The sequence below is a fragment of the Myotis daubentonii genome, chromosome 2, assembly GCF_963259705.1.
Source record: "Myotis daubentonii chromosome 2, mMyoDau2.1, whole genome shotgun sequence".
Classification (NCBI taxonomy): Eukaryota; Metazoa; Chordata; class Mammalia; order Chiroptera; family Vespertilionidae; genus Myotis; species Myotis daubentonii.
Window position 1 is genome coordinate 101,094,594 of NC_081841.1, and position 20,847 is coordinate 101,115,440.

The following is a 20,847-nucleotide window of genomic DNA, read 5'->3' on the forward strand; positions in this document are numbered from 1 at the left end:
TATGCAAATCAACTGAATGGCAGAATGACCGGTCGCTAGGATGCACACTGACCACCAGGGGGCAGATGCTCAACACAGGAGCTGTTCCCTGGTAGTCAGTGTGCTCCCAAAAGGGGAGCACTGCTCAGCCAGAAGCCAGGCTCACGTCTGGCGAGCACAGTGGTCATGGCAGGAGCCTCTCCCACCTCCACAGCAGCACTATGGATGTCCGACTGCCGGCTTAGGTCCGCTCCCTCTGGGCCTAAGCCGTCATTCGGACATCCCCCGAGGGCTCCCAGACTGAGAGGGCAGAGGCAGGGCTGAGGGACTGCCCCTCCCCATGCACAAATTTCATGCACTGGGCCTCTAGTACCATATATTTACAAACAAACATGAAAATCAAAACAATAATTCATTGTCAACTGATTTTCAATTTCTAAGAGCAAATATGTCTTTCCTGTGAAGATGGGGGCTTTGTCTTTTAATCATCTGCTGAATTCTCAATACCTTAACATTGCCTGGCACCTAGTAGGTATGAAATAAATATTTTTTTAGTGAATATACTACAGTGGAACAATAGGACAGTTCACACACAGCTTTGTTTTAATATTTATTGGTAGAAATAGATCTTCAAGGCATACTTTGTGTTTATATAAATTCTACATTCTCTTAAGGGTATTTCGTTTTGTTTTATTTGGAGTTTTCGGCTTTCAAGTGAACTTAACATATCATCTATGCATTTGATTCTTTATAGACATTCTTTAGACTCTAAAATAAAATCTGAGAATCCATGCATATTGTGTACCTTACTTATTATAATCGAAGAATTTTTGCACTTTCTAAAAAGTCACAAAAAGGCTGGACTCAAGTTAAATAACCTATATGTTCTAAAATGTCCACGTTCCATTTCTGAATAAAGAAAGACTTGTTCAGAATTATATATTGCTTGCTGTCTAAGAAGTCAGATTGTCAGAGACGCTTCATTAAATTATCTATTTTTAAATATCTTAATCCACTCCCAGAGACAATCTTGTAAATATTAAATATTGTGCCATATGCAGTAATAGCTGAAAAGCTTAAATAACCACCACACTGGTATCATTTAGACTGAATATTTTAACTTTAAAATTATATAGCTATATATACACATATGGTATGCTGCATATTAAATTTAACATTTTAAGTAACTTAAAAACATTTAGCAAACATTCAGCCAAACATTTTTTCATAAGATATTGTCCTTAGAATAAAAAGGTAATGAAAGGCTTATTTAGACACCAATGTCTGGACACAGTACTAAGACTATGGAATTTGAAGTTTCAAGTAAAGTCTATTGTACTATTAAGAAAAAGAAGATTGATTTTTAACCCACTGAACTGTGCAGTGTATACAAAAGTGCTTAGCATGACAAAATCACCAAAATAAAATAATTGTAAAGGTTATTTGGTTCTAGCAATATTAATTATTCTGTACTTTTGAATAATTTAACATTTGCATTTTAAATTTTATATAAATGTTCTCTTTTTAACAAGTTAAAAAACACACAAAAATAGTTTAACTATAATAATGTTACTTTTCATCCTGGATAGTTCATCACAAATAACAAAAGAATGCGTGAATACTCAGCTCCACTGAAATGCAGTACTTTAATAAATCCATCACTTCATCCATTCTATGCTATACTGGACCCTAAGACAGGATGTCGACATACGGGACAAGTGCAATTCTCTGAGAGCCATCGGTCAATACAATGGATGTGAAATTCATGCATGCAAGGTAATTGCCTGAGCTTGTTTCCAGTTACATAGTCACTGATACAAACACTACAGATTTTACCTAGTTCACTGTCAATGCTGTTATGCTCATAGTTTCGGGTAGAAAGATTGTCAATCTGCTCTTTGGTTAAGCCACGTATGCGATCATCATCATCACTTTCACTCAGTAAAAAGAAGTGAGCAAGGCGAAGAATAGGTAGTGTTCCAGTTTCCATTAAGTTATTTGAATTCCGCAACTGCCTACTACTTCTACTATCACTGTTTTGGATATGAGGCTGAGTGGTCTCATTTTCACCACTCATTTCAGTGCTGTCTTCTTGAGCCCATCTGTCCTGAGAGGAACCTTCATGGTGCTGACTAATGTCATTCACTAGGTTACTCAGTTCTGAATCCATCTCTGGTAAACGCTGACCATTTCTCTGAATCTCTGACTCAGATTCGGCCTCCATTAGAGAACTCAGTTCTCCAAATCCAGTCATGATCTGCCTTAAAATTGACCGGAGAGCCAATGAGGATGGTTCAACAAGCTCATTCTCAGATACCCTACGAAGAGGAACTGTTATGGTACTAACATAGGTTCGAATACCTGACCGCTCTAAACGAGAAATAGTTCGGCGAAAGCCCCCGCTATTGCTTTCAATAGTGACTGTATTTTCTGCTAGCCCTACTCGAGATCGAGTTCTATTTGCAATACTATCCCGATCTCTGTTCTCTCCAGGACGAATCCTTCTCACTTGAAGGTCCAATGTGATTGTTGGATGTCGTGCAGCACTTGAAGATCTGCTAGATTCTTCTCCTTCTTCTACTGTTATTCTTGACACGAGTCTTGAGTTAGAGAATGGGGTATATGCTGTTCCTCTGCGTGCTCTATCTTGTTCTAAAAAGACACGAGTTATACCTCTCCTCCTATCAGACCTTCTAATGGTTTGTTGTAAAGATCTACCTTCTCTTTGTGAATTATGATAAACAGTGTCATTTTGTCTCTGAATTGGTGAACGGCTTCGACTACTGAAAGTAGACCGTAATCTTATTGGCTCTAATCTTTGGTTTGTATTCCTCACCGTCACATTAGTTCTAGCCCCATTTTCCCAAACATGTGCTGCTCCAAATCGTTGCCCATCCCTTTGCCCAAGTTCACTACCACCTGACTGGTTTGTGTGACTACTGAAATTAGCACGTGGAGCACTAGTTCTAGGAATGCCAACTGCTCTCCCAGCTCCATTTCTTAAACTTCCTGAGGTTGAGAAAAATCTTTCTACTGAATTCTGCCCTCTTGAGTCAAGCCTAGTCCTTGAAATGTTGGAACTACTACCACTGAAATTCACTGAAGTTTGGCTTCTTGTTCGCCTAGCCACAGGACTAGGTGATCTTTGCTGTCTCTCTGTAGTATGATCACTGCTAATATCTGAAAGTGGAATGCCTATATTATCTTCATCATGAGTTTCAAATCCTCTATTCTCATGATTGATGTGGATTTCCAGACTAAACCGAAACTCTCCACTATTTGGATTTGTTCGACTCACAGCTCTCCAAGTTTGATTCCCATTTTGTCCACTTCGAATTGCATTGCCTGTGCGGCGAAAGGTATTTAACCATTGTAGTAGAAAATCTTCATCTGAACTTTCTCTAGGGACTGCTGAGTCTGGAAAGCAAGTCAAATCAATTTAAGATCAATTCTTAAAATCCATCCTTAGATTGTTTATTAAAAGCTTGTAAGAGAAACTTTTCATTAAATTAAATTGTATTGAAGAACATTTGTGCATTTTAATAAAAACTGGCAAAAAACAACTTTGTAAAAGATATACACTATAAGCATATTAAAATATATTTATGTATAATACTATTTATGCAAAGCTGTGAGGAAATCCTTGTTTTCTATATGCCTGTTATTGGCAAAATATTAAGGCAAATGAGAAATATGTCTATACCAAAATTATACATCTAGACTGTTTTATTCATATAGCAATATACTGTGGAAAATTCATACATAATTCATTCTAAATTTGTGGAATCCTTCTGGTAAGGGTAACTCAATTGACATTTTTGCAACTAGGTATTTTTTTAACCTTGGGAATTTTATCCTATTTCTCAGGAATTGCCAAAAATGTACAGCTGAAGAAATCTGGTTTTCTGAATACAATGTTAGAACTATATTATGTGAAACTGGGAAATTTTAGGATGTTACGCTCTCTATAGCTGGATCCTTATCTGTAAATTAGAGTTAGCAGTATAAATGTCACAGTGGATAAAATAAGCTATTGTATATAAAATGAATACTACAATACCTGGCACTCACAAAGCATTCAATAAATGTTAGCCATTATACATAATACCACAAAATACATTTTCTGTTCATTTAGAACATAAGTTCCATGAAGACTAAGGGCTTTATTTTATTCACTGGTAAATTTCCAACCTCTATAACAGTATCTGATGCAAATCAGATGAACAATTAATTTTATTGAATCAATTTTAGAAATAAATGTGCTCCTGACAGACTGCTTTAATCTGATACTACTACTGTGGTAATAGCTTCAATTTTCCTTATTTAACCAGTAGATTGTACAAAGTGCAAAACCGAATGAAAGGCCCACTAATGCGCATTAACTACATAGACTTGAACCTTAAAGTTTATTCTACTCAAAAACAGCTATTAAATGAGATTGCTTTGGTTTTCGTTTCATTACCGCAATCTCTCATAAAAAGCTTTTTAAAAAAAAGATATGTTTTTGTTGATTTCAAAGAGACTAAGGGAGATGGAGAGAGAGATAGAAACATCAATGATGAGAGAGAGCTGATCAGCTGCCTCCTGCACATGATTTAGATTGAGTCTAAAACCCAGGCATGTGCCCTGACTGGGAATCAGTTAGTCACCTCCTGGTTCATGGGTGGACACTCAACCACTGAGGCAAACTGGCTGGGCAAAACCTTTTTTAAATGTTGACTTAAGGATGTTAATCAGCTGCTGGTATCATAAAATAAACACCAACTTTAGCCATACTCTGAAGATATAAACTATTTTATACGTGGTAAGTACATTTTCAATTAAAACAAAGGACCAGTATTACCAGTTGTACCAATATGGTAGTATAATTACATATCTAAACATAAAGTAGAAAAAGGGTTAATATCCAATTTCCATTTTAATTTGGAAAAAGACATAGTAAAACGCAGGTAAACATTACCTAAATGGTACTTCCTTCTTTAATTACTAGAATGTAGTGATAAGGGTGTGTGTCCAAGAGTTCACCATTTATCTAACAAAATCTATCCTACCTTTCTTCCATTGTAAATGCAGCGTAATGGTCACGTTGGACTGCCTGGCAGTTAGGTGTGGCTCTATGACTAAGTTCTCATCAATGGGATGGGGGTGGGAGTGATTTATCTCTTTCAAGCTGGTGCCTGCATCTCCTTCATGCCAGCTGTGATTCAGCTTGGTCATGCCAGCAGTACCCGGGAGAAGCTTGCCCAATAAAGCTTTGTGTCACAGTGGAGAGGTCCTGTATCTATCCTGTCCAATGCAGACGCCACTAGGCACATTGGCTATTAAGTACTTGAATGTGGCTAACATGACTGTGGCACTGCATTTTTTTATTTCATTTGAACTTCAGTAGTCACATGTGGACATGTGCTGATTGGATGGGTTCCAGGAGGATTTATGGAGCAAAGTTTGCCTACCTTCCCTGGCCTGATAAACTTCTATTTTATTGAGCCATTGCATTTTTTGGTTATTAATCATCTTTGCCCTAAATAATATAACGCTCTTACATTACATATGAAACTACTAGTAATAAATACCTCTGGGGAAGGAAAGTGGACCTGGTAAGAAGGACATTAAAGTTGGCTTTACTTTTAAACTTTATATACTTCTTAGTTTGAATTCTTTTCACAAGAACTTTGTTCTTATCACAACTTCTTATATTATGACTTAGTATTTGCTCAATAAAATGACAATGACAAAGCAAACACAAAAACAACAAAACAAGAAAAACAGGTTTCCTGATGCAGTCATTCTGTATTGCCCTACATAAATTTTTAGAAGCTAGGTTTAGTTATATTATTTTAAAGAAAGTAGTGTGTACATTCTAAGATTAAAAAGAACTATGCTGGTAATTAACTTAATTGTATACTATTTCATATATGTGAGCTCCCTGAAGGCAATCTGTGTGTAAGACATCTCTGTATTTATATTGCCTGTCCATATTACCTAATTACACATCCCTGTCCTATATTGGTTAATTATACTGCTTTGCATATAATATATAAATGCTGAGTAGTACATCAAAACTGGAAAACATTAAAAAAATATTCTACAAGATCTACTAAGTTGCCCTGACCGGTTTGGCTCAGTGGATAGAGCATCGGCCTGCGGACTGAAGGGTCCCGGGTTCGATTCCAGTCAAGGGCATGTACCTTGGTTGCGGGCACATCCCCAGTAGGAGGTGTGCAGGAGGCAGCTGGTCGATGTTTCTCTCTCATCAATGTTTCTAACTATCCCTTTCCCTTTCTCTCTGTAAAAAACCAATAAAATATATTAAAAAAAAAAAAAAAGGAGCAACTTAAAAAAAAAGAAAAAGAAAAGATCTACTAAGTTCATTTCTGCAACTGCTCTAATCAGACATGTTCCTTACGGGAAGGAGTCCACAGTACCTCTGGTGTTTGTCCCGTTTCTAAAGTCAGGCTGAGATGCCAGTTGTTCCTTGACTCCATCTAACCGCTGTTGTAGTTCTTCTGATGTTATTTCTCCTAAAACAATGAAAAACTGTTCACTGAAATGAAAAACTTTAAATTACAAAGTTTTATTATAACTCATGAAGGGTAAGACTAATCTTTAGCTGTAGAAGATATTTTATTGTTTTCATGTTCTATACATTGAAGACAGTTAAAAATATTTAAATGGTGCAAGGTTGTGTTTCATTAATTAATATTTTATTAAAATTAAGATTTTATTTTAATAATAAAGTACCCTCTGTTGATACACCTAAGCTATAATTCCATGAATTTTTGTCAGAGTTAAAAAGAAATTAAGAAGGGAGTATTTATAGAGAAAATTTCATCTAATAGATGTGTTTTACTTGCACTTTATTTACTTGAACTTTACCTCAATAGTTCATTATATGGGTCATCAATATACAATATGCAAATGTGCACTATATAATATACACGCATACAAATTTCAATGAATTCATTTGTAAAATAAATTTGTAAAACATTTATAGAGCACATTGGACTTTTTGGTAGTTATTAATTCAGTTAAATTAATTACAATACTTCAAATAAGTTACAATTAGGTTTTAACTACAGGAGTCCCCCTTATCCATGGGGGATAAGTTCCAAGACCCCCAGTGGATGTCTGAAACTATGCATAATATCAAACTATATATATACTGTGTTTTTTCCTATACATACCTATGATAAAGTTTAATTTATAAATTAGGCATACCAAAATATCAACAACTATCATAATAATACAATAAAAATATACTATAATTAAGTTATTTGAATGGCTTTAGGCCATTAAGTAAAATAAGGCTTACTTGAACATAAATACCACAGTATCACCACAGTTGATCTAATAACAGAGACAGCTACTAAGTGAGTAATGGGTGGGTAATGTATGCAGGGTGATATGATGGACAAAGGGATGGTTTACATCCAGGGCAGGACAGCACAAGATTTCATAATGGTACTCAGAATGGCATGAAATTTATTTCTTACCTTGGATAACTGAAACCTTGGAAAGAGAAACCATGGATAAGCAGGGGGGAGAGGGGATGGACACCCAACTACAATAATTTTATTTGCACAAATATTACTTAAGAGAAATAGGGCCACCTATGTAAATATTTGACACTATTATGTACATTAACCTGTCTGATAGTTTGACATTCGTATAACAGTGCTCTATGTATAATATTCTTAACTACTTATACACAAGTAAGCCAATGATTTTCTATTTTGTTATATTAAAAAGCTCTTGCTCTGGCCAGTGGGCTCAATTGTTTGGAGTGTCCTCCTATATACAGAAAGATTGTGGGTTCGATTCCTGGTCAAGGCACATACCCAGTTGGGGCATGTATAGAAGGCAACCAATTGATGTTCTCTCTCACATCGATGTTTCTCTCTCTCTCTCTCTCTCCCCCCCCTTTCCCCTCTCTCTAAAATCAATAAGCATATCCTTGAGTAAGGATTTAAAAAAAAGTACGGAATATTTTGGGAGAAGGAAGAAGGGGGGAAAATCTCTCCTTATTTTAAAATTCTTCCTTGATGATGAAAAAGGTGTTTCCTCTTTTACCCATCTCTTACCCGGGGTGCCTAAAAGATTATGGTCTCTCATTAGTCGGTAATCTTCATCACTGAGTTCACTAATAAACTGATAATAAGCTTCCTCTCTGTGGAGACGCTCTTGCTGCCATCTTCTCTCATTTTCAGGATGATCATGGTCTTGAAATGAGGTTTCTTCGCCACCATCATCTGATGTAGATCTAGACTGATTCATACTGAGATTCCTGGCTTTCTGTTCAAACAATATATATAAAATTCAAGGTATTAGTCATAGACTACACATGGCTTCATGTTTTCAACTTAGTTTTTTAAACTCATTTAAAAATTTTGTCCCCTACTCAAAGATTTCATGTAACAAATCTTACAATGAAGAACTTCCATATAAAATCAAAACCAGCTTCTAGGAGCTAGAACACAACTGGACTTACTTCTTTGCCTAAAGCTATCATTTAAGTCAGACTGGCTTTGGTTTCACCACACATTTCCATACCTGAATACCAAAGTGATTATCTCATTTTTTACCCTTTGACTCTCCAGTACAGTTGGTCTAAAAGCCTTCCTTCATTAATATTTCAAATATCTGGGTTCTTCATGTTAGCAAATTTTACGCATGAATCATACACATCCTTTATTTAATAAGCAAATGGCTACTGGGAAGGTATTATTTTGAGCAAGGGTATTCTTCCCAAAATAAAGCTCATTAATGTAATATTACATCCCCCACACCGACCCAACTGTACTTTTGTTGAGGTAAAAATAATTTAGTTGACTGTATCTATTGAATAGACTTAGAGTTGATGTCTCCTTAAATCTAACAGGAAAAAAATACCCAATGCATGGCTCTGAGGTTTGTTAAAGTGTGTCAGAGCATTTTGTGTCTCCCTATCCCAAACCTCATCTCTAAACCTGGAGTGGTCTAGTCCCAGAGGTTTCAAGTGCCTCTGAAACGTCCTGATGCTACCTAGGCAAACACTATCTTTGGGATTATATTTAAATGTCATTCCTGAGCAGCCTAATTTTAAACTATTAGAATATCAAGGGAAGAAATTATTTGTTTCATAAATATTTTTTAAAATACGTTTTTATTGATTTTTATGGGGGGCGGAGGAGAGAGAAACATCAATGATGAGAATCATTGACTGATTGGCTGCCTCCTGCACAACCCTCACTGGGGATCGAGCCCACAACCTGGGCAAGTGCCCTGACTGGGAATCAAACCAGTGACCTCTTGGTTCATGGGTAGACCACTGAGCAACACGAGCTGGGCTAACCAAATCTATTTAGTAAGTTATTAAAGCAACAGTTATCAACTAGGAGTGCCCATCAAACTCACAGGAGAAAATTTTAAGAAATACAGATGCCCAGATCGTATCCCTAATCCTTGGTCAGAATTCTCCAGGGTAGGAGATCTTTAAGAGCTAACTTGGGTGTTTCTGTGGGTGGATGAAATAAGCCATTCCTTAACAATTTCTGGTATGTGATATAACACATGACTTAATAGAAGCTGGGCGATTAAATGACTATGTTGCCAGTGAAGCAACAGTTGTGACTCTCAGTGTTTAATAAACCAACTACTTTATTTATTTATAATCCTCACCCGAGGATATTTTTCCATTGATTTTTAGAGAGAGTAGAAGAGAGAGGGAAAGACAGAGAGAAATACTGATGTGAGAAACATGGATTGGTTGTGTCCTCCCCAAGCCCCTACCAGGGCGGAGGCCGGGGAGGAGCATGCAGGACCCATTGACCAGAATGGAACCTTGGGCCCAGGACTGGGGTTTCAGGCTGATGCTCTACCCACTGAGCCAAAGCGTCTAGGGCCCAAACTACCTGAAATATAAAGTGAAATCAGCCTACAGGTCTAAACTATTGTATGAGTAAGCAACAATCCAATCCCATGCATATTCTAACATTAAATTACAATTCTAGGATTTTTTTAAAGTCATCATTACATCCTTTTTAAGGAAAGATCTAGTAGCACGATCCAATCAACTGCAAAATAACATTACTAAAGACTCAAGATTTCTTTTTAGTTTCAGAATAATAGGGCTAGGTCATCATTAGTAAAAGAGCATATTTGGTAGGTACAGCAGGAATATGATTTTTGTATTAAACAATTTAAGAATTTGAATCCTATCATAAAATCAAGCTACCCTAACAGTATTCAAAACTTAAGCGCTTTTCCTCACAGGTAATGTTCTTGTCTAATTAACTATAACTACATCAAAATGAATACCTTACTTTCCTTTCAACATGCTTTTAATATAGGCAATGGTATCCATCTTTCAATGGTTTTTGTGTTTCTGAAGCTGCCCATCTGATGCAATAAAAGATGGTTCAAGTATTTAACAAGTCGTCTCTTTGAAGGGTGGGGGCCGCTGGTAGTCCCCCACCCTGCTGCAAAACCAAAGCAACATCTCCAGTGGATTTTGGTAGACGCTCACCTAGAAAATTAGGTCCCCGAATAATTCGATCATGAAAAGCTCCCCAAGGCCTTGTCTCTCGCCACAGAAACCAGGCCTGGCCTCCTACACTGCCCCTGCCCCTGGGATCACAGCTCCCCCGCCCAAGGCCGGCCTTCCTATCGCGTTCCCATTCGGACGTGGCCAGGGTTGGGTGACTCCAACTTACTTCTAAACCTGCACTTTCTTGCCACCCCCGCCCTCCATACGGCTACTGGTTCCTTCCCCGGCGGTTGCAACGGGGGGCTCGCGCCGGGTTCGGTCTCCGCCACAATAAACAGACCGGGCTCGAGTCCAACCAACCTCTTCCCAGCCTCGAGTCAGGCTTCCCTTCGCGACCTCGCCTCCCACAGGGAGGCAGGTGACAGACGGCGCATCTGAGCCAATCACCAGTTAGGGGAGCGCCGCCAGAGAGAAGTTAACCAATCGGAGGAGAGACGAGGGCCGTCCAGGATGGCCGGCTTTCTCAGCGTCTCCCGGAAGTCGTGGTGGATCCCCGCGCGTTCTCTCGAGCTCACCTCGCCAGCCGCTGGGCCGTTCGGCCCCTGCCCGGAGGAAAGTCCGTGGCAGGTGCTCTTCCTTTCAGGTCCCGGGGCTGTGACCGGGAGGCAGAGGCTTGCCCCGGGAGGCCGCTGCGCCCTCTAATCTCTACTGAAGCCGGGGCTACAGCTTGGGATGGTTCCTCTGGAGGGAGGATGAGGAGGGGGAATTGCAGGCCCAGCCGTTGTTCCCCACGGCCAGGTTAACCCCCTGTGTGGGGAGGAGACGCTCGGGAGTGCTACTGAGAACTGCGTCCGGCGGGACCCCGGAGGCCCGCCTGCCGCGTTCCGCCCTCCACGCCGCGGTCTCGGCGCTCGCGCTCGGGCGTCGCTGGGCCTCCTTACTGCAGCGCCAAGCACCCCGCCGCTCCGCTCCGCTCCGCGCTCATAGCAGCCGCATTGCCCCTGGAGCACCGCCTGCTTTCCATTCTTGGGAAGTACCAGCTCCTGCGCTGAGCTTTGGCATCGCTTGTCTGTTCCCTGCTACCTACTGTCCGGGTGTCCCGTCGCTAACCAGCCAGGCTCTTGCTCATTGGGATCTGGAAATGACAAATCCTAATCAACTCTGGAGTGCTTATATTTGTGTTTCTTCACTGTACCGCTAGGAAGGCACTTTGAAACCCCTCACATTCACGTCTCTGATACTATTTCTGAGATGAGACAAACTCGCCATTAGTTAAGCACTTAACTAGGACTCTGCCTCGTTATAAACTACATTCCTGACATCCTACTATCCACAAGATTTAATCATTGCGCAATGCTCACCCTGCTGTTACTCATTTCATTCATTTATTCATTCAGGGAATGAGGAGCTACTCTATCCCCACCATGGTACTGAGCGCTTGGGTAACAATCTTTAGCATCGATGAGCTACCAGTGTGGATGGACAGGTAAAAAAGAAGTCAGCGTATTCTTATGGGTATTAAAATGGAAATAAATATTGCAGTCTACAAGGCCCTTCAGATATTTTTGCTGCATACCTCTACAGACTATCTTTTCTTGGCATCACAGGACAACCATCAGAGGAATTCCTAAGCATTGTCGAACCCTATATATATTTAATTTCCTTTATCTCCCAGGTTTCAGCTCAGAAGTCATTTTCAAGGATTTTTTAAATGATACCTTTGAAGTGACACCCTCAACGCACCCTCCAGCCAAATCTCCACACATAAAACTAGGAAAATGTCCCTTTGGGAGCTCCCATAGCTCCCTGTGTATAACTACCTTAGCACATTCTTTCTTAAATACTTACTGGATGCCCCTATGTATTAGGTACTAGTGATAACAGCAGAGAATAAGCCAATAAAGGTCCCTGCCCTCCTTTCCAATGGAAACAGAGAGCCACTGAGAAAGTACTCACAATGATTTTCTGTTAATTTATAAGTCTCCCCATCTAAGAGTCTAAATTCCTTAAGTTTTAACAAATGATTTTATTCATTTTTATAGCCCCAGAACTTAGCACAGCACTTGGCACAACATTCTCCTCAGACTATTGGATGGATGAGCAGAGAAAAATGCAAACAAGATTAATGCATGTTAGTACAATGACCTCAAAAATTGTGAGTACAAGTCAGAGAAAACCTCTTATAAGGTATACCGAACCCAAGCAGAAATAATTTTATATATCTATATGCGTTTTAAAGAGTGTAATATTCCATTGAGTGCAAAAGTATTTTTAATATTAAACTGATAAAACGTATAGATCCTGAGTCAAAATCCAATCAAATGATTTACCTGATGAGAAGCTTCCAATTTTTGTGAGTAGATAGGCAATATATTAACTTGAATCCAATACCTTGCTTCAGTTTTTGTAGCCAAGACGAAGTGACTAGAGAAAGAGAGTAGAAATGATAGCTGGGACAGAGAGATGAATCATTCTGGATATCTGTATTTCCAGGTATCAGGACCTGCCAAAATCTCTGCTGTAATCTCCATTTACTGGAATGGTACCTGGCCTTTTTTAGTGTGTATGCATCTTTTAACTCCAGGACTTTTTACAATTAAGAATTTTAAAATGAGGTATTTTGTTATGGCACCCTAGCAAAGTAATACACTCCCTATAGCAATAGTTCAGAGTTTTATTCTCCTAGCAACTCCTCCAGATAGAAGTGTGAGCCCAGGGAAATGCAGGCTTCAACCTTCTAAACCTGTGTTCTAGAGAAGTCCATCATTTCCTTTCAGGGAACTTGCCCTCTGCTTGTAAGGAGCAACTCTAACCATGTGACCTCATCTCTCTGGCCACGGCTATTTAAAACAAGATACGTATCCCAGATTTTCTGGCAATTTGGAATTATGTCATGGAAACTTTGTTGGTTAACTGTGAGTAAAAGAACTGAAGGGTCATATAGACTAAAAGACTAAGACCTCTCAGGTGGAGACTATAGGCAAGTAGGTAAGTACTGTAATTGGAAAAGAAACAAAGAGCATTCTGTTTCCCCAAGGAGCTCAGGTATTTTGCCAATGAATGGGTTTGTGAGATTCTCTTTTTAATTGGGTTCTTTTACTGGGGTTCTTACAGCTAAAGAACGTTCCTTTGATCAGCCAGAGTTGAAGACAGGATACAAAAATCACTCTACCCCTTTAGGTCAGAAAGGTATTTATTACAGGGAATTGGACACCTAAATATTTGCAATGGATAACGGAGTCGGCTCTACGTTGAGCATCAGACTGACTCCCACATTCATACGGGGCCCAATCTGAGAGGAGAGGCACCTCTGATGTTGCCACTGGAAGTGTTAAGTTCAAGAATGCACTGCCTCAGCTACTACAATACGGTGATCTTGGAAGCCAACATCAGAAAACTTCTGCCATCAGAGCCAGCAGTTACCTCTTAACACTATCAGATCTGGTAACCCAGAGCTGAATCACTACTGCAGAAAATCTCACCTTCCCCAAACCATCAGAAAAATAGCCCCAAGTGGGTAGAAACATGGCCTCTGCTTTGGTTCAGTTTCCACATTTTGGTGAATACATTTAACTGGAAGAAATAATTTGCATCCAGAACTGTGATTGCAAGAAAGTCTGGGTAACATCAATTTTAGTTCTGCAGACTTTTTTAAAAATATATTTTATTGATTTTTTTTTATAGAGAGGAAGGGAGAGGAATAGAGAGTTAGAAACATCGATGAGAGAGAAACATCGATCAGCTGCCTCCTGCACACCCCCTACTGGGGATGTTGCCCGCAACCAAGGTACATGCCCTTGACAGGAATTGAACCTGGGACCTTTCAGTCCGCAGGCCGATGCTCTATCCACTGGTTAGGGCAGTTCTGCAGACTTTATACAAGATGGCATACTAGAAGAAGGAGAGAATGGGGCTCGAGCAAGAAAATGCAAAGTAGTCAACACTATTCTCATCAATCTCACCTATCCAAGTTGGGTCAAGTTCTCCAGAAATGGAGCCTGCGGCAAGGATTCTTGATTTATTAGGAGAGTGCTTTCTGGAGAAAGGGAGTGAAGGAAGCAGAACGGGCTAGGAAGACAAGGACACAAGAATGAGACTCAGCTGATCCCACAACATTCACCCGCAGTGTTAACCAAAAGGGCAGTTTTTGTACCCCTATGCTATTGGACCAGATCTTTTAGGGGCAGGAAAGCAGCAGAGCCTCATCAGTGGGATGGCTCCTGTTTTGGCCGAGGAGAATTCTCCGGTTTTGGAATTGCTATTTAACACTCACAGCAGCTAGACTAGAGATGCACTAGCTTAGAAAATGGGTTTGAGCAGGCCAGACACAGAATTCACTACAGTCTACCTTTGCTTAGATCACTTACTTTTCACATTAAGTTACTCTATCCAAGCACAGTTTCTCAGTAATTTGTCTTAGTCAAAATTTCTGGGAAATTTCATAAGAGGAGGGTAATGGGATGAATTACAGACCCTACTGCTACAGCTGGTCCCAAGGCTATAACTGATACTCATTATCTCCCTCCTCCACCACACTCTGTATTCCCCTCCACTTGAAATATCACTCTGCTGCTGTAGGTGGTTTGACTGATGGATCGGCCCAGGCACTCATCACTGAGAGGTTTGAGTCCCTGATTATCACACTCTTATCAGGCTGTAGTTGCTGTATTTGCCAGTTTTTAGTTACAATCAGGCATGGCAATACCAAGAAATGCCTATGGTGAATCTCCTGAGTGCCAAGCACATTCCTCTCTGCCTCCATTACGTTGCAGCCCCGCCTCCTTCTGATACTTTGCTATTTTACTAGAAGAGACATCAGAGCAGATATGGCAAGTCCAAATGAATGTCACTGTCAGTGGAAAGGAAGCAAATATTAATGAGTACCCACCATGTTCCAGACAATATACCAACTGTTTCCCTAGCAGCCAGAGGGCACAGATGCAGTAGGAACTCAGTAAATATTGTCTTATAAATTACAGAGCAGGATGGAGCAGAAGGCAGGTGAAAGGAAATAATTTCCATGTAAGAAATATCTTGCTGAGCCCGGCCAGCATGGCTCAGTGGTTGAGCATCGAACTATGAACCAGGAGGTCAGTTTGATTTCCAGTCAGGGCACATGCCCAGGTTGCGGGCTCAATCCTCAGTGTGGGGCATACAGGAGGCAATATCATTAATGTTTCTATCTCTCCCTCTCCCTTCCTCTCTGAAATAAAAACAAAACAAAACAAAACAAAATCCTGCTGAAAACTGTCTTTTTTAAATATGAAAGATGTTATATCTGGGAGAGACTGCAAAAAACTAGGTTCAGAGCAGGGAGAATAGGAGACAAGAACATCAAACTGGAAGTGCTAGAAACTAATTTCAGTAAGCATGGTTTATAATTTAGAATGCATATTCCAGGGAGAAAGCATGCATAGTAGTTCCTAGGGTAGGCCCAAAATTCACATTTAATTTGTAGTGGATCTCAATTATTAATGGTCCAAATAGGGGTTTTACTTCCTGGGATCACATCTGTCTACTATAAAGAAAGTATTGTGGCTTGGCCAGTGTGGCTCCTTCGTTGAACACTGACCTATGAATCAGGAGGTTACACTTCGATTCCCCATCAGGGCACATGCCCGGGTTGCAGGCTCAATTCCCAGGAGAGAAATGCAGAAGGCAGCTGTTCAATGATTCTTATCATTGATGTTTCTGTCTCCTTCTCCCTCACCCTTACTCTCTGAAATCAATAAAAAAATATCTTTAAAAAAGAAAGTATTTTGGGGAGGAATTAGGAGGAGAAAAGAAAGTAGAAGAAGAGGAGCATTTTCTGACAGTCACTTAAAAGTAAAATTTTTAATCTACAAATTGATTGTATTTGAAAGTTTATAAATTGCTCATCAGAACTCACTTCATGAAGGAAAGTATATGTGTTGGTTTAGTTTCTAACTAGCCCACAGGGTTTAAGTAGTAATTTGGTTGAAATTAATTTATTTTCATTTTATTTGATCCCCTTCTGTCCTTGCCCTGTAGGTTTATCCTTTTCATTTTTCTTTTTTTCTTCTTTTGCTATCCGTGTGACCTTGAGCAAATTACTTAATCTGTATATGCTTCATTTTCCTAACCTGTAACATGAGGATTTAACCACAGTACCTACCTAATTTTGAGGATTAAATGAGTTAATACCTTGCACATAGAAAATATTCAATAAATAATATCGGTTATTGTTATTCCTACTATCATATTATTATGTGTCTTAGGTTGGCTCTTCCCCACCCCCTCAAAGGCAGAACCTTAGACTAGAAGTCATGTGAAAATGATTTATTTAGGAAGTGCTCCCAGGAAAAACCAGTACGGGAGTGAGAAGGAAGGAAAGAAGCCCAAGTAAGGGTACAAAATCCAATTTGACCTAAATTCAGAGGGGACATAGGAGACAGTGTAGGTCACTCCAGTCTGCCCCAACAAAAAGCCATAGAGCAGGAGAATTGACACTTGTGCCCACAGTCATTAAGTTAAAGTGGGGTGGCTTAATTTCCAGGTAGTACTTCAGCTTTGTATGTAAAAAGGGGTTCTGGTAGCTTAAGGTAATAGTCTCACAAAGAGGTAATCTGCAGGGATAGGGGTCAGCGCACTGACTTGGCATCTGCTCACTATACCATCATCACCATCACCATCACCATCTCCCATAAAACACACAATAATACATAGTGTGAAAGGTATTGTGTTAGGTTCTGAGGATAAAAGAGCCATAAAAAATAATGTTGAATGTAAACTGTAATTGAAAAAAAATATTTTTAATAAAATAAATAAATAAGTTACATTGCAGTTCACCAAAGAGGGGTTGCTGGACAACACTGGGGTGAACTTACTGGACTGATCAAAATTTTCAGAAGACTAGCTTAAGGATAAATAACTTTTTCAAATAAAAGAGCATTTAAAAAAAATTTAAGCTGTGAAAAACAGTCTCTGTCCTTCTACACCTTAGAATCCTGTGGAAGAGATAGGATAAACACACCAAGGTAAAAGAAGTATGCTAAGTGCCAAATAAGTGTAAACAAGGCATTACTACGGGAGTATACCTGCACTGAGTGATCAGGAAAGATCCCAGAAGTACCCGAATTGGATCTCAAAGAGTGGGTAAGAGTTAGAGAAGTAAAGAAGAAAAGGGAGTGTCGATGGGAAAATGTGCAGAATGATGACTGTTTTAAGGAGGATCAGTAAACTTGCTCTAGTGTGGTGGTTCTCTACCTTGATGCTCATTAGAATCACCAGGGAGCTTTAAAAAATCCCAACGCCCCGGCAGTAGCCCAGGTCAATTACATCAGAATTGCTGGAGTGAGTCCCAGACATTTCCAATGGGCACCCAAGGTTGAGAACCACTGTTTTATTGAATAGAAAGCAGCTTATGAGAAACTGGGTAGGATATTAGAGATACAGAAGAGCTCACATTGTGGAAAAGTTAGCTATGCGGAGCTAGTTATTTTAATTTAATCCTAATGTTTCTATTGCAAGCTGCCTTAAAATATTTTCATAAGTCAGGCTAAAGTAAATAGAGCCTGGAATATTAGATGAAGTCGTTTGAACTGTATGCTATAGGCAATGAAAGGTCACACAGGGTCCTTGAAGATTTTTGAGCAGAGGAAGAATGCAAATAAAACAACATGTTAACATTGAAACAGGATGCAGGGTTTCAGAGCAGAAAGGACAATATCTAATGGAACTTGACCTTGGCTGGTAGGGGAGGAGGGCTACTAAGGGAGAGAAAAATCCCAGAGGTTCTGGGTATGGAGTTGCATGGAAACAAATAGCCTTGGGTATTAAGTGTCAGGTGGTTGTAGAGGTGACCTCACCATGTTTATGTGTGATAGAGAGCTATGTGGCTCACAGGAGACCCATGTTTGTACAGGAACCAGCCAGCAAAGACCTGGCTTTTCTGGTGACTGGGCCTGAGCAACAGAGTCCAGCTAGCTGGAAGGTATGACATCCTGGAATAAGTCAGAGTAATATATTAAGTCTTGAAAAAATAAACACAAAAGTAAACTGTGTTCATATAGATTACTTGCTACACTATTGTGCAGCGAAACATTTTAAACTGAAAAATAGAAAGTAATATGCTTATGCAAGAAAAAAGATATTCGATGGTAAAAAGGACAAGATTATATAGTACTGTGTATCAATTTAAAAATCCTTTAAGTTCTTAATACTTATAGACCATGAGAGCAGAATTCATCAACAACTAATGTGAGAGGTTTCCAGTTAGGGATGACCTTATCACTCACAGTAATGGAAATCTATTAGCTAAGAAAAGGAGAAATCATTTTTAACCTGCTACTTATATTATTGTTCAGCTGTCTGTTTTACTTAGTATGTATTTGATGGAAAGGCCTTGCTACCACATACAAATATCGAGAAAGCAAGGAATTAGGCAGGCATTTATTTTATAAATAATCTTGCAAAAAATTTAAAATGAAGAGAATTCAAGCTCGTGTTACGATATAAAAGGGAAAATCCTGTTCTCCCTTTCTTTCTTACCAGCTTAAATGTCATAATCTGTCATTTTAACTACTCTACTGCCAATAATCCAGACTCTCCCCCTACTCCCCACCCCCTTATTGTCATCATACCCACCTGGTGAGGCCCTAACCTTGTATGATCTAACATCTGTCTTTCTTGGCTTCCACCTGGGCTGTTGAGTGCTGGTGATGAAAATCTCACAGTAGGCAGATGAATATTGCTATAAATGCAAGGCCGCACCTACAAATGGGCCCTTGACATTGGCTACAAGTCCTACCATGAAATCCTGCCAGTTCTCATTCCTATTCTGCCCAGAGATTGTTATAATGTGCAGTCTTTTCAGATATGCAATCATTGCTTTTTTTTTTACCTTCCACCTCATCTCTTCATCATAGCAGGTGAACTTTTCTTTTGCCTTCTACAGAAAACCAAAGCCATCTGAAGAGGAACTGCTTCAACTTTCACCAAATCTACAGATTCATATGTATCTATACTTAGGTGGATTTAAAAACATGATCACAATATTTTACACTTCCTACTATCAAGATAGAGTCTACTTGCCCACTCTTTCAATCTGGGCTGCTCTTGTGTCTTGCTTTAACCAAGAGAAAGTGATATTGTGTGAGTTCCAGAGTCCAGGCCTCAAGAGACCTTAAGCTTTCACCTTTGCCCTCTTAGAGCAGCCCACATGGTGTAAGTAAGTTTGAGCTTGACTGCTGAATAGGAAATACCATGTGCAGAGGCCCAGCCAAGAGCCAGGACCAAGGATACGGACATAGACATAAGGTCATCTTAGACCCTGCAGCTCCTGTTTAGCCACTGCCTGCAGCCACATGACTAACTTCAGGTGAGATCAACAGAACCACTCATTTAAGCCTAGTCAACCTATGGAATTGTAAGAACTAATAAATTTTATGGCCTACCTTTTGGAGTTGATTGTATGGCAGCAATAGATGTATATGTGATAATGATTCTTATCCTTCCCACCTTTTAACCACAAAGAGATGCTTAAGCATAGGCCTTCCACCTATACTCTGACCCATTCTAACTTGCTATTTTAGGAGTACAGAACTACATGTTATCCTTAATATCTCCCTTGCAACTGGTTCCATCTAATTAGCAATGAAATACCTCCAGTCTCTTCTGACTAATAAAGTTTCTTTCAATCCCATGTTCACTTCCAGCAATAGGCCTGATGCTATACTAGTAAGGCCCTATCCTTCACTTCTCCTTCACAGCTAACATCATAAATGAGAATAATAACTACTAGTAACATGTACAGAACACTTACCATATGCTAGGCACAATTCTAAATACTACATCCTATCTAATAAAAGAGAAATATGGTAATTGGCATACGACCGCTACCCTTCCCATTGGCTAATCAGGGCGATATGCAAATTAACTGTCAGCCAAGATGGCGGCCGGCAGCCAGGCAGCTTGAAACTAACATGAGGCTTGCTTGCCTCAGTGACGGAGGAAACCAACATTCCCCGCCTGCCTTGCAGGCCTCTGAGCCTGCAGTTTGAAACATTTTAACAAATATAGAAGCTAAAAAAAAAACCAGAAACCAGCTTTCAGCGAGCTGGGATCTCAGAGCTGGAGTCAGAGCTGGAGTTATACATTGTTTCGAACCGAAACAAACCAGATACCTACTTTCAGCAGCGGAGGCCTAAGAGCTGGAGCCTCAGAGCTAAAGCTGGCCCAGAATTTAAAAAAAAGAAAAAGAAAAAAGGAGCGGTTGGGAGCTTCCGTCACCCGCCAGCCTGAAAACAGCTCTCAGCCCCTCACCCAGACTGGCCAGGCACCCCAGTGGGGACCCCCACCCTGAAGGGTGTGTGACCAGCTGCAAACAGCCATCATCCCCTCACCCAGGCTGGCCAAGCACCCCAGTGGGGAGCCCCACCCTG

The 20,847-nt window shown here is 39.9% G+C and overlaps 1 protein-coding gene and 1 long non-coding RNA gene across 8 annotated transcripts; one reads left to right on the forward strand and one right to left on the reverse strand.

Moving 5' to 3' along the window:
• Positions 1-576: 576 nt before the first annotated feature.
• On the reverse strand, positions 577-14,506 carry RNF6 (ring finger protein 6). 7 transcript variants are annotated; one of them, XM_059684026.1, is made up of 5 exons: positions 14,407-14,506; positions 12,775-12,868; positions 8,061-8,271; positions 6,405-6,500; positions 577-3,396 (listed from the first exon to the last, which is right to left on the reverse strand). In XM_059684026.1, exons 3-5 carry the CDS (start codon positions 8,251-8,253, stop codon positions 1,652-1,654), a joined length of 2,034 nt encoding a protein of 677 aa, XP_059540009.1. In that variant the 5' UTR covers positions 8,254-8,271; positions 12,775-12,868; positions 14,407-14,506; the 3' UTR covers positions 577-1,651. The 7 variants fall into 7 exon arrangements, with proteins under 7 accessions (XP_059540009.1, XP_059540006.1, XP_059540007.1 ...); XM_059684028.1 differs by lacking the exons at positions 12,775-12,868; positions 14,407-14,506 and adding an exon at positions 10,484-10,798 and having other exon boundaries at positions 2,427-2,631; positions 3,278-3,396; XM_059684023.1 differs by lacking the exons at positions 12,775-12,868; positions 14,407-14,506 and adding an exon at positions 11,020-11,565.
• LOC132228110 (uncharacterized) lies at positions 10,979-19,845 on the forward strand. Its single transcript, XR_009451288.1, has 4 exons — positions 10,979-11,071; positions 11,842-11,930; positions 12,487-12,599; positions 19,362-19,845. It is a non-coding gene; the product is annotated as an uncharacterized LOC132228110 (long non-coding RNA).
• Positions 19,846-20,847: the final 1,002 nt, after the last annotated feature.